This window comes from Aquila chrysaetos, chromosome 18 (assembly GCF_900496995.4).
Source record: "Aquila chrysaetos chrysaetos chromosome 18, bAquChr1.4, whole genome shotgun sequence".
NCBI lineage: Eukaryota > Metazoa > Chordata > Aves > Accipitriformes > Accipitridae > Aquila > Aquila chrysaetos.
In genome coordinates this window covers 1,671,075-1,685,223 of record NC_044021.1, presented here as the reverse complement: position 1 = coordinate 1,685,223, position 14,149 = coordinate 1,671,075, and the positions used below count along the sequence as shown (strand labels likewise).

Below are 14,149 nucleotides of genomic sequence, written 5' to 3'. Positions count from 1 at the left end.
TAGGGCCAGCATGGTGTCCGTGTCCCCAGGAGCTGCTTTCCTCTCCACGCCCAAGTGGAAGAAAGAGGACTTTGGCACAGGAAAATAGTCTGGGTGGAGGTACTGAGAACGGGTGAAATGCCTGCAAGTCATTGTAGTTACCGTTAATAATTTCAGCTTCGCCATAATGCTCTGTCGTACTGGTGTGTGCGAGGAGCCCGACCCGTGGTGCCCCATGAAGGCACCTTGAACCAGTTACGGTTTGTGCCTGGTCTCCGACGCTCAGGCAATTGTGACTGGCACGTCTCCGGCCCCTTTGGTAGCCAAGAGCAAGCGCCGGCAGCCCAGGGTCGTTCTGAGCCCTGCCATCGGGGACGCGCTCTCACTTGGCACGGCCCCAGCGCAAGGACCGTGCACCAGCCCGGGGACCGGCTTTGCCCCCCCAGCTGTAACGAGACCCCAAGCTGGAGGGAAAAGCAGAAAAGGGTGGGCTTGCCGAAGGGTCCCTGGGGCTTACGACGGCACGGCTAGAGCAGAGACCACCACCCCGCCCCGACCCCTGCGACGCAGCCCCCTCCGTGAAGCGGGGCAGGCGGACGGCCCCCCTTCCTCCCCTCTTTTCGCCCCTCTTTTTTTCCCTCCCGGAGGTCACCTTCAGCGGGGAGGCAGCGTGCCCCCAGGACCAGAGACATGGGGAAGAGGCGGAGCGTCACGCTTAGCCCCGTAATGCCTGGCAGCTCCCTCCGGCTGCTGGCCGCAGGCTGAACCCAGCCCGGAGGCTGCGGCGGTGGGAAGCGAGGCGGTCCACGGCCGGCCGTCGGTGCTGCGCTGCTGGAGAAGGTGAGGGGCTTTAGTACGGAGGGAAAAGGAGCGTGGGAAGAGAAGTGACGGCCGCGGCGGGATGGAGGAGACGGGACAGGCGCGTAAAAGGGCGCCCGCTCCCCACAAACCGGTTTTGGGGACGCCGGCGTAGCGTGCCGGCACGACGCGGAGGGCGCCCGTTTCCCACGCATCTGGTGGACGGTGAGCTCGTTAGGTGGGTCTGCTCCAAAAAAGTTGCTTTGTGGCCGGTCGCGGCCGGCGGGATGGTGCCACGGTACCGGCTGGTTGGTTGGGAGGAGGGTGTGATGCGGCTTGGTCCCAGCGAGATCGCTCCCTATTTCTGTCCGAGGAGGCGGCTCGGCGGAGATACGGGTATAGTGCTTGCTGGGGAGAGGCTTACGGGGCTCGCTCCGGGGAGGCTGCTGGGTGTTTCTGCCCGAGAGGAGCAATACGCGGTTCTGCTGAGGGGACGGTCCTGCGGTTCTCCGCAGTGAGATTAAGCACTAGCCTGCTGACCAGTTTTAGAAAGAAGCTCATAAATCTATCAGCAATAAGGCCAGAAACAACCGCGGCGATAATCTGTTCTGATCTCTTGCGTGTATTAAACGCGCTAGACTGGACCTTTTAGGGGAAAAAAAAAGCCCCATTCTTGAGTTAAAAGTTCCAGAGATGGAAGGTTATTCTTCCATGCTGTTTGATGAGGTTTTTAGGGGCAAATATCCTTCTTCACAAAATCTGCACCGCAGCTGAGGTCTGAAATTGCCTCATTTCAGCTTCAGCAATTGGTTTTATTATAACGCTTTTTCTTAATTGGGAGAGCCCTCTGTAGTGAAATTCTAGTACCCACAAAGGTACATACAGATGAGAGAGTCACTTCTTTGCTCTCTGTTTGATAAGCTAAAAAGACTGCTCCCCTGGAAGTTTCCCCTGTAATTGTCAGCCCTATTGTCATTCTCCTGGTCCTTTTTCCATCAAACTGTGGACACCAGGGCTAGCTTGCTGAACTGTGGTCTCGCCGATACCATTAAAAAGATAGAAAACATCCAATAGCTAATTCTGTTGACCCATCAGCTGGCCTCCGGAAGAGTTCAAGAAATTTACCCTAGAGAAACCAGGCTTTCACAGCAGTATATTTTTAACATTCCAAAAAACATCATAAAAAAGTAGATAAAGGAGAATGCAAAGCAGAGCAAATGGAAGGAATGCCTTTCCAATAAAAATACAAAATCCACTGGTGCACAGTATTCTCAATTCTAGTGCAGAAGTCATTAGCAGGTGGCCAGCCTTTCAGAAATACAGCTTTCCTAACTCAGCTGATTTTCAGAGATTAAATTTCAGACTGTCTCAGGGCATCTGTGCGTAGGAACCTCTGCAGAAACTGGAGTTCACTGTAAGAGGCACGTCGTCTCAGAACAGATCTCTTCTTTTGTTATAATCTCTCTTAGTCTATGTAAAGCTGAATGGCTACATCTATTTTTTTTGTTTATAGTGATGCTTATTTTCTTAATTTAGCATCTGGAAAAGGCTAGTTTGCCTCTCACTGCTGATGTTTCCTGTGTCTGATGCTTTTTGGGCATTCTCTTCAGCAGAGTGAATGCAAAAGTGGAAACTGCAACATCAGTAACCCTTGTACCCTTATTCTCTTAGACTTGTATCTGTATAATTAAGATGTATATCTGTATCACTGCAGATTATTTCTAGTGCAATTCTGTATCATCCTACATGTTAGCGCCTGCAAAGGAAGTGAGGCTATACTAGATCTGTATTTCTGGGTTACACAATGGCCAATTTATCTACAAAGCAGCATGAAGAACTTAGATTTGTCTGATTAATATGACATTTGGGGGGGGAGGGGGGTTGTGGTTTTTTTTTTTCCCCTGTCATGCAATGCCAGACTAAACTCCTGACTTCTTTGGTCATTTGAAACACTTTTCTATGTGTCTATGTGCATGCACTAGTTTTATCAAGCAATGCATTATCTACCCAAACCCATTTTTGTGTCATTTGCAAGTTTTTCTGGATGTTTTCTTCTAGATCATTGACAAATGTAAAAGTATTATAACAGTCAGGATTTAATAAAAATAATTATGTAGGGTGAGGATACCTATTATACTGGGCTTATTTTTGAATCCATTAAAAATGCGTGGCTTATTGATTTTGAACAATGCCAGGATAAATTTGTACAGATAGCTTTCAGGGAACGATCAGTGAATGGGACATTTCTGGCAGGCACTGTATGACCCAATACCGGGCTGAGAACTGCTCCGAACTCCCACCAACGATTTAGAGGTTGATAGGAAACCCTCGCAGGTCGGGTCCTTCCACAGCCCCTAGACAGAAATGAATGCGGTGGTTTGATAACAGCAGGGACACCAAGTGATCCGAATTGCTTGATACATGAAGTGCATTTGAGCAAAATGTACTTTATTAAAGGCGGTGCGAAAGTATTCAGGTAGAAACAAGGCAGGCAACACCCAGAAAGGGACATGAAGAGCAAGTGGAGTTTTTCCCTCCCCAGACCGCCAGTAATTTGGAAAAACTCTGGAGTCATAATGGATGTATAAGGTAGTGCAGCTTCTCAGTGCGGTGTTCCTGCCAAAACAGTTCTTGGGGCCACAGCACGAGGCAGAGGGTAGTTCTAGCTGAATGCATCACAGGAGGCATTTCCCCCAGGAGAAGTCGGGGTTTTAACTTGGGGGGGCAGAAAAAATGGTGAGGCTTCAGAAAAGAGCCATAAAATGGATCTGAGAGCTGGACAAAAGGCCTTGGTTTGAGAAGTGGACAGAAGGTTGTTTGAAGGTGTTTAACCAGTAAGAAGAGAGCATGGAGATGTTTATTCAAAATTCAAAATGTGACTACAATTTCTGGAAGCATCCTATCTGTTTTTAAACTAACTGATGTGGGACCTACAGAAGCACAGTGTGCCAGACGGTTTGTGAAACCTAAGTAAAGCACTGGCTAAATACATAGCCTGAGTTTCAGGCTGTACCCTGCTAGTTTTACTCAATCTATGTAGTTTAAAATATGTTCTCATAGACTGTGGTGGTACCTCTGACCACAGTGCATATAAACTCTGCAAAAGTCAGGAGAAATATAGCAGGCACTAAGAAACTTTTTTCTCTAGCTGAGAAGCTTCAGCAGCAGGTTAGGTAAATTCAGATTAGGGTATCATATAAATACGTAACAGCAAGAACTGGCTTTTATAGTTAACCAAAGTTTGTCTTTGGATCAAGCCCGCATGGCTTTCTGTAAGAGGTGCCCCAAATGTTGTTGGTTATTTGGTTTGGGTTAAAGCTCTGTAGAAGGTCAGGCAAGAAAATGGACCCTACATGCCATATGCTCGAGACCATTTTTTATGGAGCATCTTTGATATGAAGAGAGGCTGAGACAGCTGAAGCTCTTCAGCTTGGAAAAGAGAAGGCTCAGAGGGGATCTTATTGGTGTGTATAAATACCTGATGAGAGGGAATGAAGAAAAGGGAGCCAGACTCTTCTCAGTAGTCCTCATTGACAGGACAAGAGCCAATGTGCACAAATTACAAGATGAGGAATTCCATCTAAACACAAGAAAGCACCTTTTTTTTTTTTTTTTTACTGTGAGGGTGGTTAAACAGCATGATAGGTTGCCCAGGGAGGTTGTGGAGTCTCCATCTGTGGAGATATTAAAAGCCTGACTGGACACTTTCCTAGATAACCTGCTTCAGCTGCCGCTGCTTGAGCAGGGGAATTGGATTAGATGATCTCAAGAGGTCTCTTCCAGCCTCCATACCTCTGTGATTCTGTCATCGTAGTACCATCTCTGTTATGCAGAGATCACACTGTCTTTGGCTCTTGCCATGTATGAAGTCTTTTTCTGGACCAAATATATTAATCATTTTGGTTGAAGAACCAGAATAACATTACTAGACTAAGACACTGTATCTCCGTAGGCTAGCTCCTCCTCGGCTCCTGAGGAAGTTGGGAAGCATCTCCTGATGGTGGCAAGGATGTGAATTTCTTGCTGCTGTAATTAGAGACTCTTTGGGGGAATTAGGGGTTCTCACACGCTGACAGCCTAGAAGCAGGACGTCTAGCAGATGAAGCACAGGATGGGTAGTGGAGGAAAGAACAGGTTTGGAAAGGACCCTGCCTGCTGCCTTCAATACCACATGGCCAAATGGCGAGTGAATCCTGGCCAGGGCCCCGGTGGCCTCCTCCCCGGTGCTCGTCACTCCGCAAGGGGCAAATGGCACTCCGGAAGGTAGCAGAGGTAGGTGCAGAGCACCCAGGCACGCTCTGCTCAGTGGTGACCCAAATTTGGCCCTCGTTTAGCTTACTAGCTAACGGCAGTGGAATCTCAGAGAAAGCCCTGACAGCTCTGGCTATTTCCTGAAGTACAGACTGTGTCCTGTAATCAGTTTCCTCAAGGGCTGCAGGAGCCAAAGCCTGCAAACTGTTCTGGAGTGACCGCACCTGGGGCTGCCTTCATACGGAGCCCTGATCAGACCCCGTCACTGTCCCTCAGGACACTCGACCTATATCCTCCGGCTCATCTGTTTTTCCAGGCTGGCTATTTCACTTTGATGCTCTACTCTGTACCCAGGCAATCGGCCCTCCCTTGCCAGTGGGGCCATGCATGGAAGTAAGGATCCTTGCCACCTGTACCGCAGTTCACTTGAAATGTGGAGTGGAAGGACACAAGAGTTTTTTGGATTTTTTTTATTGCAAAAGCTTATGGACTGAAATGTTTTGACTCCCAAAGCTGGAGTGAGAACCGAGACCATAGAGCGAAGCATATCCTCCCATTCACAAAAGCAAGTTTTCACACAACAAATAGGAGAGAAGTAATGAATCATATAAAAAACAGAATAGATGAATCATATAATAAACAAATACAAATAAAAACACATCAATTAATAGATATTTGAAAATTATATCATTATTGAATAATACATTAAGTGGATGCAGTGAGAAGATTCTAAACTTTGGATTAGATAGCGCTAACAGGTGGCCAGCCTACAAGGGAAGGAATTTTATCTAACTCAGGTTTGAGAAATTAAGTTATCTGAGAAGATCGTGAACCATTTGCTGACAAGAACTTGTATATGACCATGAATTTGATATAGGAGAAACACTGTCCTACAGAAGAGATCTTCTGATATTTTTTTCACAAACATAAATCTAATGTGCTCTGCACAAGACAAGCAGACATCTCTCCTGTTGTTCCACTCCCTGTTTAGTGTGGCTTTAGCCTATCTAATATCAAGGGGAGGTCTATGTCTTTCAAAGATCTATTACATTTTAAGTTTTTTCTCTATATTCCTAACTAGGACTCTTTAAAAGGTTTTTTTCAGCTATTTGTTTTAACACCTAAATGTGGCAACACCAGTTTGGAAATGTCAGTGGCAGAGTGGGTTTGTCTGTGGGTTCTGCGATGCCCTTGCTGTGTGGAATTTCGCAAGCTGTGCCAGCTGGGCAGCAAACAGGAGGACATCAAAGCAAAATCTCTAAAATACTTTCCAGACCATCCTTCCTCGTGAGTTTGTCCCCAGCTTTCCATTCATCCCCTCCCATGCATGCACTTGTTCATTGTTGAACTCCCCACGGACTGTACTAACTTTGGCTGCTGTTGGCTGTCACACCAAGCCAAAGCCTTTGCAGAAACGTAGGGCCAACTACTTGGTACTTCTGAATTGGATGAGATTAAGCAATGCAGTCTAGGAGAGAAGGGAAGGGAAAAGAAGGGGGGCTCTCCCAGAAGTAGTCCCAGTCTCCTGTACAAATCCAGCCTTTTTGTAGTTTTCCTAGGTTTAAATAATTCTGTTGCTAAATTACTGGATTCTTAAGAATGACCGGATTTAGCAGCAGTGAGGGCTGGAAGTTGAAGGAACTGTAATAAGCTCTGGTCACAGATAGAGCAATGTAAAAACTAAGGGAAAAGGCTTCTTTCTTTCTGCTCCCACTCATATTCCCGGGATGCCATCTTCCTTTTTAGCAATGTGAGGTCCTATTCCCTCCCCCAGAAGGCATCTTGTGAGTCAGAATGTTTCATGGGACGAGATCCTGAGTTTGTAGGTGCAGAGCTGAGCCACTGGTTTTACACTGGAGCTCTGTCTCACTGCACACTCTTTAAGACACATCCGAGAATGCTGCAACCCGCAGGCTCTTGGGTTGCATCCTGGGCTGCATTAGACAAAGTGTTACCAGCAGATGGAGGGAGGTGATCCTTCCTCTCCATTCAGCACCAGTGAGGTCACATCTGGAGTAGTGGGTCCAGTTCTGGGCTCCTCAGCAGAAGAGAGATGTGGACATACTGGAACAAATCCAGTCTGTGAAGATGATTAAGGTATCGGAGCATCTCTTGTACAAGGAGAGGCTAAGAGAGCTGGGGCTTGTTTAGCCTCGAGAGGAGAAGGCTTGAGGGGACCATCTTATTGATGTGTATAAATACCTGTAAAAAAGGCACAGCCAGAGTCTTCTGAGTGATACTGAGTGACAGGACAAGAGGCAGTGGGCCTGAAACACAGAATTTCTGTTTAAGCATAAGAAAAAAATTTTTTACCATAACGGTGATCAAACACTGGAACAAGTTGCCCAGAGCAGTTGTGGAGTCTCCATCCTTGGAAATATTCAAAACCGGACTGGACACAGTCCTGAGGAACCTGCTTTAGTTAACCTTCCTCTGAGCAGAAGGTTGCACTAGGTGATCTCCAGAGGTACCTTCTCACCTCGACCATCCTGTGACTCTGGTTCTGTGACCTTGCTCCAAAGCCAGGAGGGGGTCCCGGGCCTGGGGTGCCTGTGTTCAGAGCACAGGGAGGTAGTCAGGTGGAAAGTGCTGCCACAGGTGCCTTAAAATGCTGCCTTGTAGCTGGCTGGGGAGGACTGAAAAAGCATTTCTCTGAAATGGGTCTGAAGCAGCTGGCTGTAGCTCAAAATGCCATTGATGTCCAGGCTTCCTTCCTGCCTAAGTTTCTTGGCTGCACAGATGAGTGACTTTGGGTCAGAAATATCAGCAGGAGTGTGAGGTACTGAGCTCCCTTTGGCTTGCTCGGAGCACACTGCCTCTGACTAGTAATCCTTTTTTTTTTGTCATGGGCTAGCTGTGCCTCTGCCTAAGGGGCAAGTCTGTCTCTGCTGCTACCTCAAGGACTTTCTTCAATAAGCAGCAGGGGTGGTTTTCTGAGCAGAGGGACACGGTCTTGCTGCAGTAGGCTGAGGAGAGCAAGAGGACTGGGTCACACTTGATAATCTGGGACTCTGTTACTGTTTTGCTTGCTACTGTTTTGCTAACACCTTGGAGACTAGAATAAGAGGAAGCCTGGAAGGCCAAGCTTTAGTACAGCTAACACAGAAAGGTGACCCAGGTCTTTGAAAGGAGAGTCCCCAGGGACTACAATTAGAAAGTCAAGCATCTGTTTGGAGGCCAGAAAGGATTAGAGGGCTGAAGGAGGTTCCCTTCAATACATGGACCTTTTATATGATGAGGGGCTTTGCCCAGAGGTGTACTGTATATAAGCACAAGCTCAACTCTAGCACAGCTGCGAGAGTGCTCAGGCTCCAGTTGGCAGAAATATCCCCTGCCATGGCACGGTTTGTGCGGTGCGTCCGATCTGGTTTTCTCTGTGTATGTTGTGATGTTCCTGACTTGGGCTGTGGTGTTTCTGCAGCACTCAGCAATGGCCGAGAGCTCAGCTGCGGCTGTGGCAGCGGCAGGGACAGCGGCACCCACCGTGCTAGATGAGCTCCTGGAGATCACGGCTCAGAGCCTGGTGCGCACCGAGGTGGCCGAGCACTACGAGGTTATTCGGGAGCTGGGCAGGGGCAAGTATGGCCACGTGATGCTCGTGACCCACAGGCAGAGAGGTAAGGAACCGACTGCGCCCTATGAGCTACTGTGCCTTCCTCCACTCGCCAGGGCGGTGGGTGGGCTGGTGGCTCCTCAGGACCAGGCATGGTGGGAGGTCCCCAGGGAGAGCAGCAGGACAGGGACCTCCCCAGCCAGGGACCATCCCATTGCACCCAGCCAGGGAGCAGGTGATGCCAGGAGGCAGCCCAGAACATCAGGCAAGGTTATTGTGATGAGGAGGGTTCAAGGTCAAGCTGGGAAGTCAATCCAAAAGTCAGGTTCACGGCTAGGAACAGGCACGGACGTGATCTAACTGGAAACCAGCACTCCCGCCACACAGCTCAGGCAGGGAGTGAAGCCCCAAGGCCAAGCTTAAATGGCGCCCTAAGCCCCGTGGACAGAGGGTGTGAGTGGAGGTCCTAGGTGGGGTTGGCCAAGGCCATCAAGGTCTATGACACTACTCTTCCCCAGTAGTCCCAGCTCAGACGGACAGCCCACGTAGCCAGAGACCTCCCTGCGGCTGTGAGCGTCCGGACCCATGGCTGCTCAGTGCCCTCTCTGTCTGGCCTTGGTATGAGTGACTTTCAGGAGAGTCTAACCCACTCTCCCCATCCCCAGGGACTCCTATGGCTCTCAAGCTGCTACCCAAAGCCAGTACCAAGCTGCACACCTTCCTGTATGAGTATTGCGTGGCGCTCTCCCTCGCCACCCACCCTGCCATCATCGGCATGTTTGGCATTGCCATCGAGTCCAGCCAGTACTATGGCTTCCTCTACGAGCCAGCACTGCACAAAGACCTCATCTCTATCATCAAACCCCGGGTGAGTGCTGCTACAAGGCCATGGGGGCCGGGACCGTAATGTTCGGGACCCAACCGAAGGCTGGTTGGGTCGGAGGGAGGGAGATAAAGGCAATGGGCTGTGGGTCTCTCTGGGGTCTACAGCATTGAAGCAGCTTCAGGCTTGCAAGACCAGAAGTGCAAAGGTCTTCCCCGGTGCAGAGAGTCCAGCCGGCAGGGCGGCCAAGGTGCCCTGCGTGTGCCGTACCACCCGTCCCTCTCTCCCTGCGCAGGATGGGATCCCCGAGCCGGCCGCTAAGCAGTGCGCCAAGCAGCTCGTGAGCGCGCTGGAGTTCATCCACAGCCGCGGGCTCGTGTACCGTGACGTCAAGCCAGAGAACGTGCTGCTCTTCGATCCCGAGTGCCGGCGCATCAAGCTGACTGACTTCGGGCTTACGCGGCCCAAGGGTACCAAGCTCAAGCTGGTGGCCGGGGTGATCCCCTACACCGCGCCCGAGCTGAGCAACACCGCCGATGCTCAGGGGGTGCCCATTGACACCAGCCTGGACGCCTGGGCCTTCGGCGTGCTGCTGTTCTGCCTGCTGACCGGCTACTTCCCCTGGGAGCAGAGCCTGCCGGACGACCCTTTCTTTGAGGACTTCATGCTGTGGCAGGAGACGGGCCTGGACGAGGACCTGCCCCGCCATTGGAAACGCCTGACGGCCGAGGCCGCCCTGATGCTGCGGAGCCTGCTGGCCCTCGATCCCGCCAAGCGCGGCCCCGTCGGCGGGGCGCTGCGCTACGTCGACCGCCCTTGGCGGCTGGAGGACGGCCGCGGCGAGGAGGCCGCGGCGAAGCCCTAAGAGCCCGCTCCCCGCGGCGGGAGGGGAGGCCGGCGGCTCTCAGCCTGCGAGGGGCTCCGCGGTGGTCCGGGCGCGGGAGGCCGCGGCCGCCCAGAGGGCAACTTCTCGGCTGCCGATGGAGCCAGGCTCCTTCCCCAGCCGACGGTCCTCGCCCCGTGGCTCGGCGCTGCCCGGTGCCACCTCCTTGTGCTTCCCTGGGGCTTGGAAACATCTCCGTTCTTCTCTGGGAAACGTCTCCCTTCTCTGGGAAACGACTGTCTGCCTGGGAAGCACCCGCTCCCTTCCCGGCCACGGGGACTCCAGGGTGCTTTCTAGCGGCTGCGGCACCTGCCTTGTCTTGAAATAGAGCGAAATATGTACTTTTGTGTTTCTGTATGTGGCTCTTTTTCCCTCGTAACAAAACGCCCTGAGGGGGGGCCTGCTTGCGGTGGGAGAGCAGGGGCGTGACAGAGGCTGCGGCCGTCTCAGGACTACCTGTGCAAGGCACGGGCCACCCCTGGATGCTGCCTGGCCCTCCACCAGCACCCTCGAAGGGTGGCTTCAGGCCGGTGGGGTAGAGGTGCTGGGGACCCCCCAGCGTGCGGCTGCGGGTGGTAGCTGGGGACTGATGACGGCGGTGGGACCCACGGAGGTGGGGCGTTGGGGAAAGCCACCGGGAATCACACGTTGTAACCTGCCCACTGCCATGCATTTCTTCCCGTTTCCTCACGTTGGGGACCGGGTGACAGACGGGCTCTTCTGCGTGGAGGGTCGTTAGCAGCAGGAGTCTCGGTGTCAGTTTGCACAAGTGTCCCCCTCTAGTTCCCTTCACTCAGGAAAACGGCCTTCTGCAAACACCGGCAACCCTGCTGAAGCACAACTCACCCCTCTCCCTCCTCGAGTGGCTTAGGTGCAAGTGGAAAGGCGAGCTCACTGCCACGAACGCCCACATGTAGGATTCAGCTGAGAAGACAGTAGCACTATGAGGGTAATCAGCCTGGGCGTCACCAGGAAAGGCCAACAGAGGAGCTGTAACCACAGGTTGCATAAATTTATCCGTACAAATAACCCCAGCAAAACTCCCCTAGTGATTCCTCCCAGCAGTCCTATACCATTGCCTTGCTCTCACTCCTCATCCTCCTCCAGACTGACTGCTCCCTCCTCACAGAGCCAGCCCCGCTGCACGAGCCTCCACTACCACTTCTTTCCTGCTCCTATTCTCCTGAATGAATCCTTCAGTCCCAAGGAACCATTTCCAAGACTATCCAGCACCCACCCAAGCACACCTCCTCCCTCTTACTGCCTTCAGGTCCTAAGAGAATGTCCTTCACCCTCTTTCAGATGCCTGGTTACCCCTCTAGAAGACCTTCTGTCTCGCTTTTCCTGTCACCACTTTAACCCTTCTCCTGCAACACACCTCTCCTAATCCCCCAATGTCCTTCTAGGTGCATATTTTAATCCTGGAAGGAGGTAGCAGGGAGAGAATTAGGGGTTAGCGCTCTTCTTACCACCTCTTTCCAGTCCCCAGGATTTTGCTGTTGGTAATCCCTTCCAGCTCCTAGCCTTATCCTATAGCTGGAAACATCCCCAGCCCAGTTTCCATTCTCAGTGGCTTTGTAACTTCTAAAAATGCATGCTCCAGCACCATACTTTCTAGCATCCCAGCTTTTCTTTCGCCTCAGATCCTTTCCTGCCCACAGTCTTCTGTAGTTCCCTAACCTCCAGCTCTCTTTTTCCAGCTTCTTCTCACCCACTGGCATTTTACCATTCCTTACCTTCCCCACTAACATTTCCTTTCTACTACCCATCACCTGGTAAACACCTTTCGCTTATTCCTCTCTCAGCAACATCACCTCCATACTACTCTTTTGTACTTTTGCAGCTCCCCACATCGCTTATCCCTTGTGTCTTCCTTCCAACTCCCCAACCCACCTTATCAACCAGCACCGTGCTCACCCTGTTCAAGGCACAGTTTTCTCCTCTCCGCTTCCATCTCTTAGAATCTTTCATTACCCAAAAATGTAATAAATGCTACTCAACTCTGGCCCGCTGAGATTTGGCTTTAATTACTCTTTGATTACTGTAAGAATAGCACAGGAGTGTTAAGGTACCAACACAGTTCCTGTATTTAAAGGTGGAGAAACCCTAAGACCAATGGATCTATAGGCCAGGTAGCTGACAACTATCCAGTGAAAAATAATGGAAAATCTGATACAGATGCTTGCTAATAGAGAATTATAGAACAGGAACGTGGCTTTTTGGAATGCGAAACTCAGCATTCTATTTGATAATCAAGTTGTGTTTGATAAAGTAAATTCATAGCGTCATGGTACACGATTTTTGTAAGGCATGACCTATTGATATAAAGAAAATTACAGTATGCTGTATTGATTAAGAAGATGTATTACGTAAAGTCAATAAAGCATACATTAAGTGCCTTGAGAAACTTCAATGGACAGAAGAAATAATTGTCAGTTGGGAATGCTCTTTGGTTAGTTTGGTTGGTTTCTGCAGGGATCAAGAGTTGAGTGAAAACTGGTCAACTTTTCCATCCATGATGTGAAGGTAAATACAAAACCACTGCAGGTAAAACCCTGCAGATGACACAGACATGAATAAGGTGATAAACAGCAAGAGGAACAGGCCACTCAAAGAGATCTGGATAACTTGGTAAGTTGGGTGCATTCAAGCAAAATACATTTTCTTGCAGGCAGGAGAAATGTATACAGGTTGGAACACGTAGGAATAAAAGCCATCCTTACAGAGGGACGCCTGAAAAAACTTTGTAAGTCATAGAGGATACACAAGATCGTGTGAGTTCTCATTGTGTTATTCTGTCAAAAAAGGCTAACGGACTCCTTGCGTGGCTAAAGAGGGGCAGACACTCAAGGTGGTCAAATCTCCAGCAAAGGCAGCTGACAAGATTCCTGCTGGCCTAAATAGGAGTGTGGGAAGTAGGAGTGAGTGATCGGTGCTTGAAGCCTCACAGGGCAATCCTGGGGATGGTGCCACATTTACAGGCAAGCTGGAAAGCCAGAGACAGCTCGGAAAAGAACTGTGGTGGGGCTGTGGCATAAGGAGGTAAGAAAGTCTTCTTAAAGAAAGTAATGAGCTAAACTATCTAAACCAGGAAGACTGAACAGTGATTTCATTATGGTATAGAATACCAGGAAGAAAATACCTACTGCTAATGACCTGTTTTAGTTTGAGAAAGGTCCAAGAGCAACCATGAGAGGCTGGAGCCAAACATATTGAAGTAAGCCACATCGCAGTAGTGAGGGTTCTTGCCTACTGAAAGAAACTGTCATATGAGGAAAGGCTGAGAGAGCTGGGACTGTTCAGCTTGGAGAAGAGAAGGCTCAGGGTGGATCTTATACTTCTTTATACTTCTGGGCACAAGTATAAATTGGGAGAGGAGTGGCTGGAGAGCAGCCCTGCAGAAAGGGGTCTAGAGGTGCTGACGGCAGGCTCAGTACAAGTCAGCAGTGTGTGCCCTGGCAGCCAGGAGGGCAAACCCCACCCTGGGGGCATCAAACACAGCAGAACCAGCCGGTCAAGAGAGGAGATTATCCCGCTGTATTCAGCGTTGGTGCGGCCTCACCTTGAGTACTGTGTGCAGTTCTGGGCCCCACCGCTTAAGAAGGGCGTGAAGGTCCTTGAATGCATCCAGAGGAGGGAACAAAGCTGGTGACAGGGCTGGAAGGCATGTCGTGTGAGGAGCACTGAGGACTTTGTGTTTGTCTAGTTTGGAGGAAAGGAGGCTGAGGGGGACCTCATTGCTCTCCACAGCTTCCTGAGGAGGGGAAGGGGAGAGGGAGGTGCTGAGCTCTTCACCCTGGGATCCAGTGATAGGACATGTCAGAATGGTTCAAAGCTGCACCAGGGGAGGTTTAGACTAGGC

General features: G+C 50.5%; 1 protein-coding gene across 4 annotated transcripts; it reads left to right on the top strand.

Annotated features, from left to right (window-relative positions):
- The first annotated feature begins 715 nt into the window (after positions 1–715).
- Positions 716–10,628, top strand: SBK2 (SH3 domain binding kinase family member 2). Of its 4 annotated transcripts, none has more exons than XM_030042162.2 (4): positions 716–819; positions 8,450–8,645; positions 9,247–9,449; positions 9,700–10,628. In XM_030042162.2, exons 2-4 carry the CDS (start codon positions 8,459–8,461, stop codon positions 10,267–10,269), a joined length of 960 nt encoding a protein of 319 aa, XP_029898022.1. In that variant the 5' UTR covers positions 716–819; positions 8,450–8,458; the 3' UTR covers positions 10,270–10,628. The 4 variants fall into 4 exon arrangements, with proteins under 4 accessions (XP_029898022.1, XP_029898024.1, XP_029898023.1 ...); XM_030042164.2 differs by lacking the exon at positions 716–819 and adding an exon at positions 829–1,002; XM_030042163.2 differs by lacking the exon at positions 716–819 and adding an exon at positions 829–1,015.
- The last annotated feature ends 3,521 nt before the right edge of the window (positions 10,629–14,149 follow it).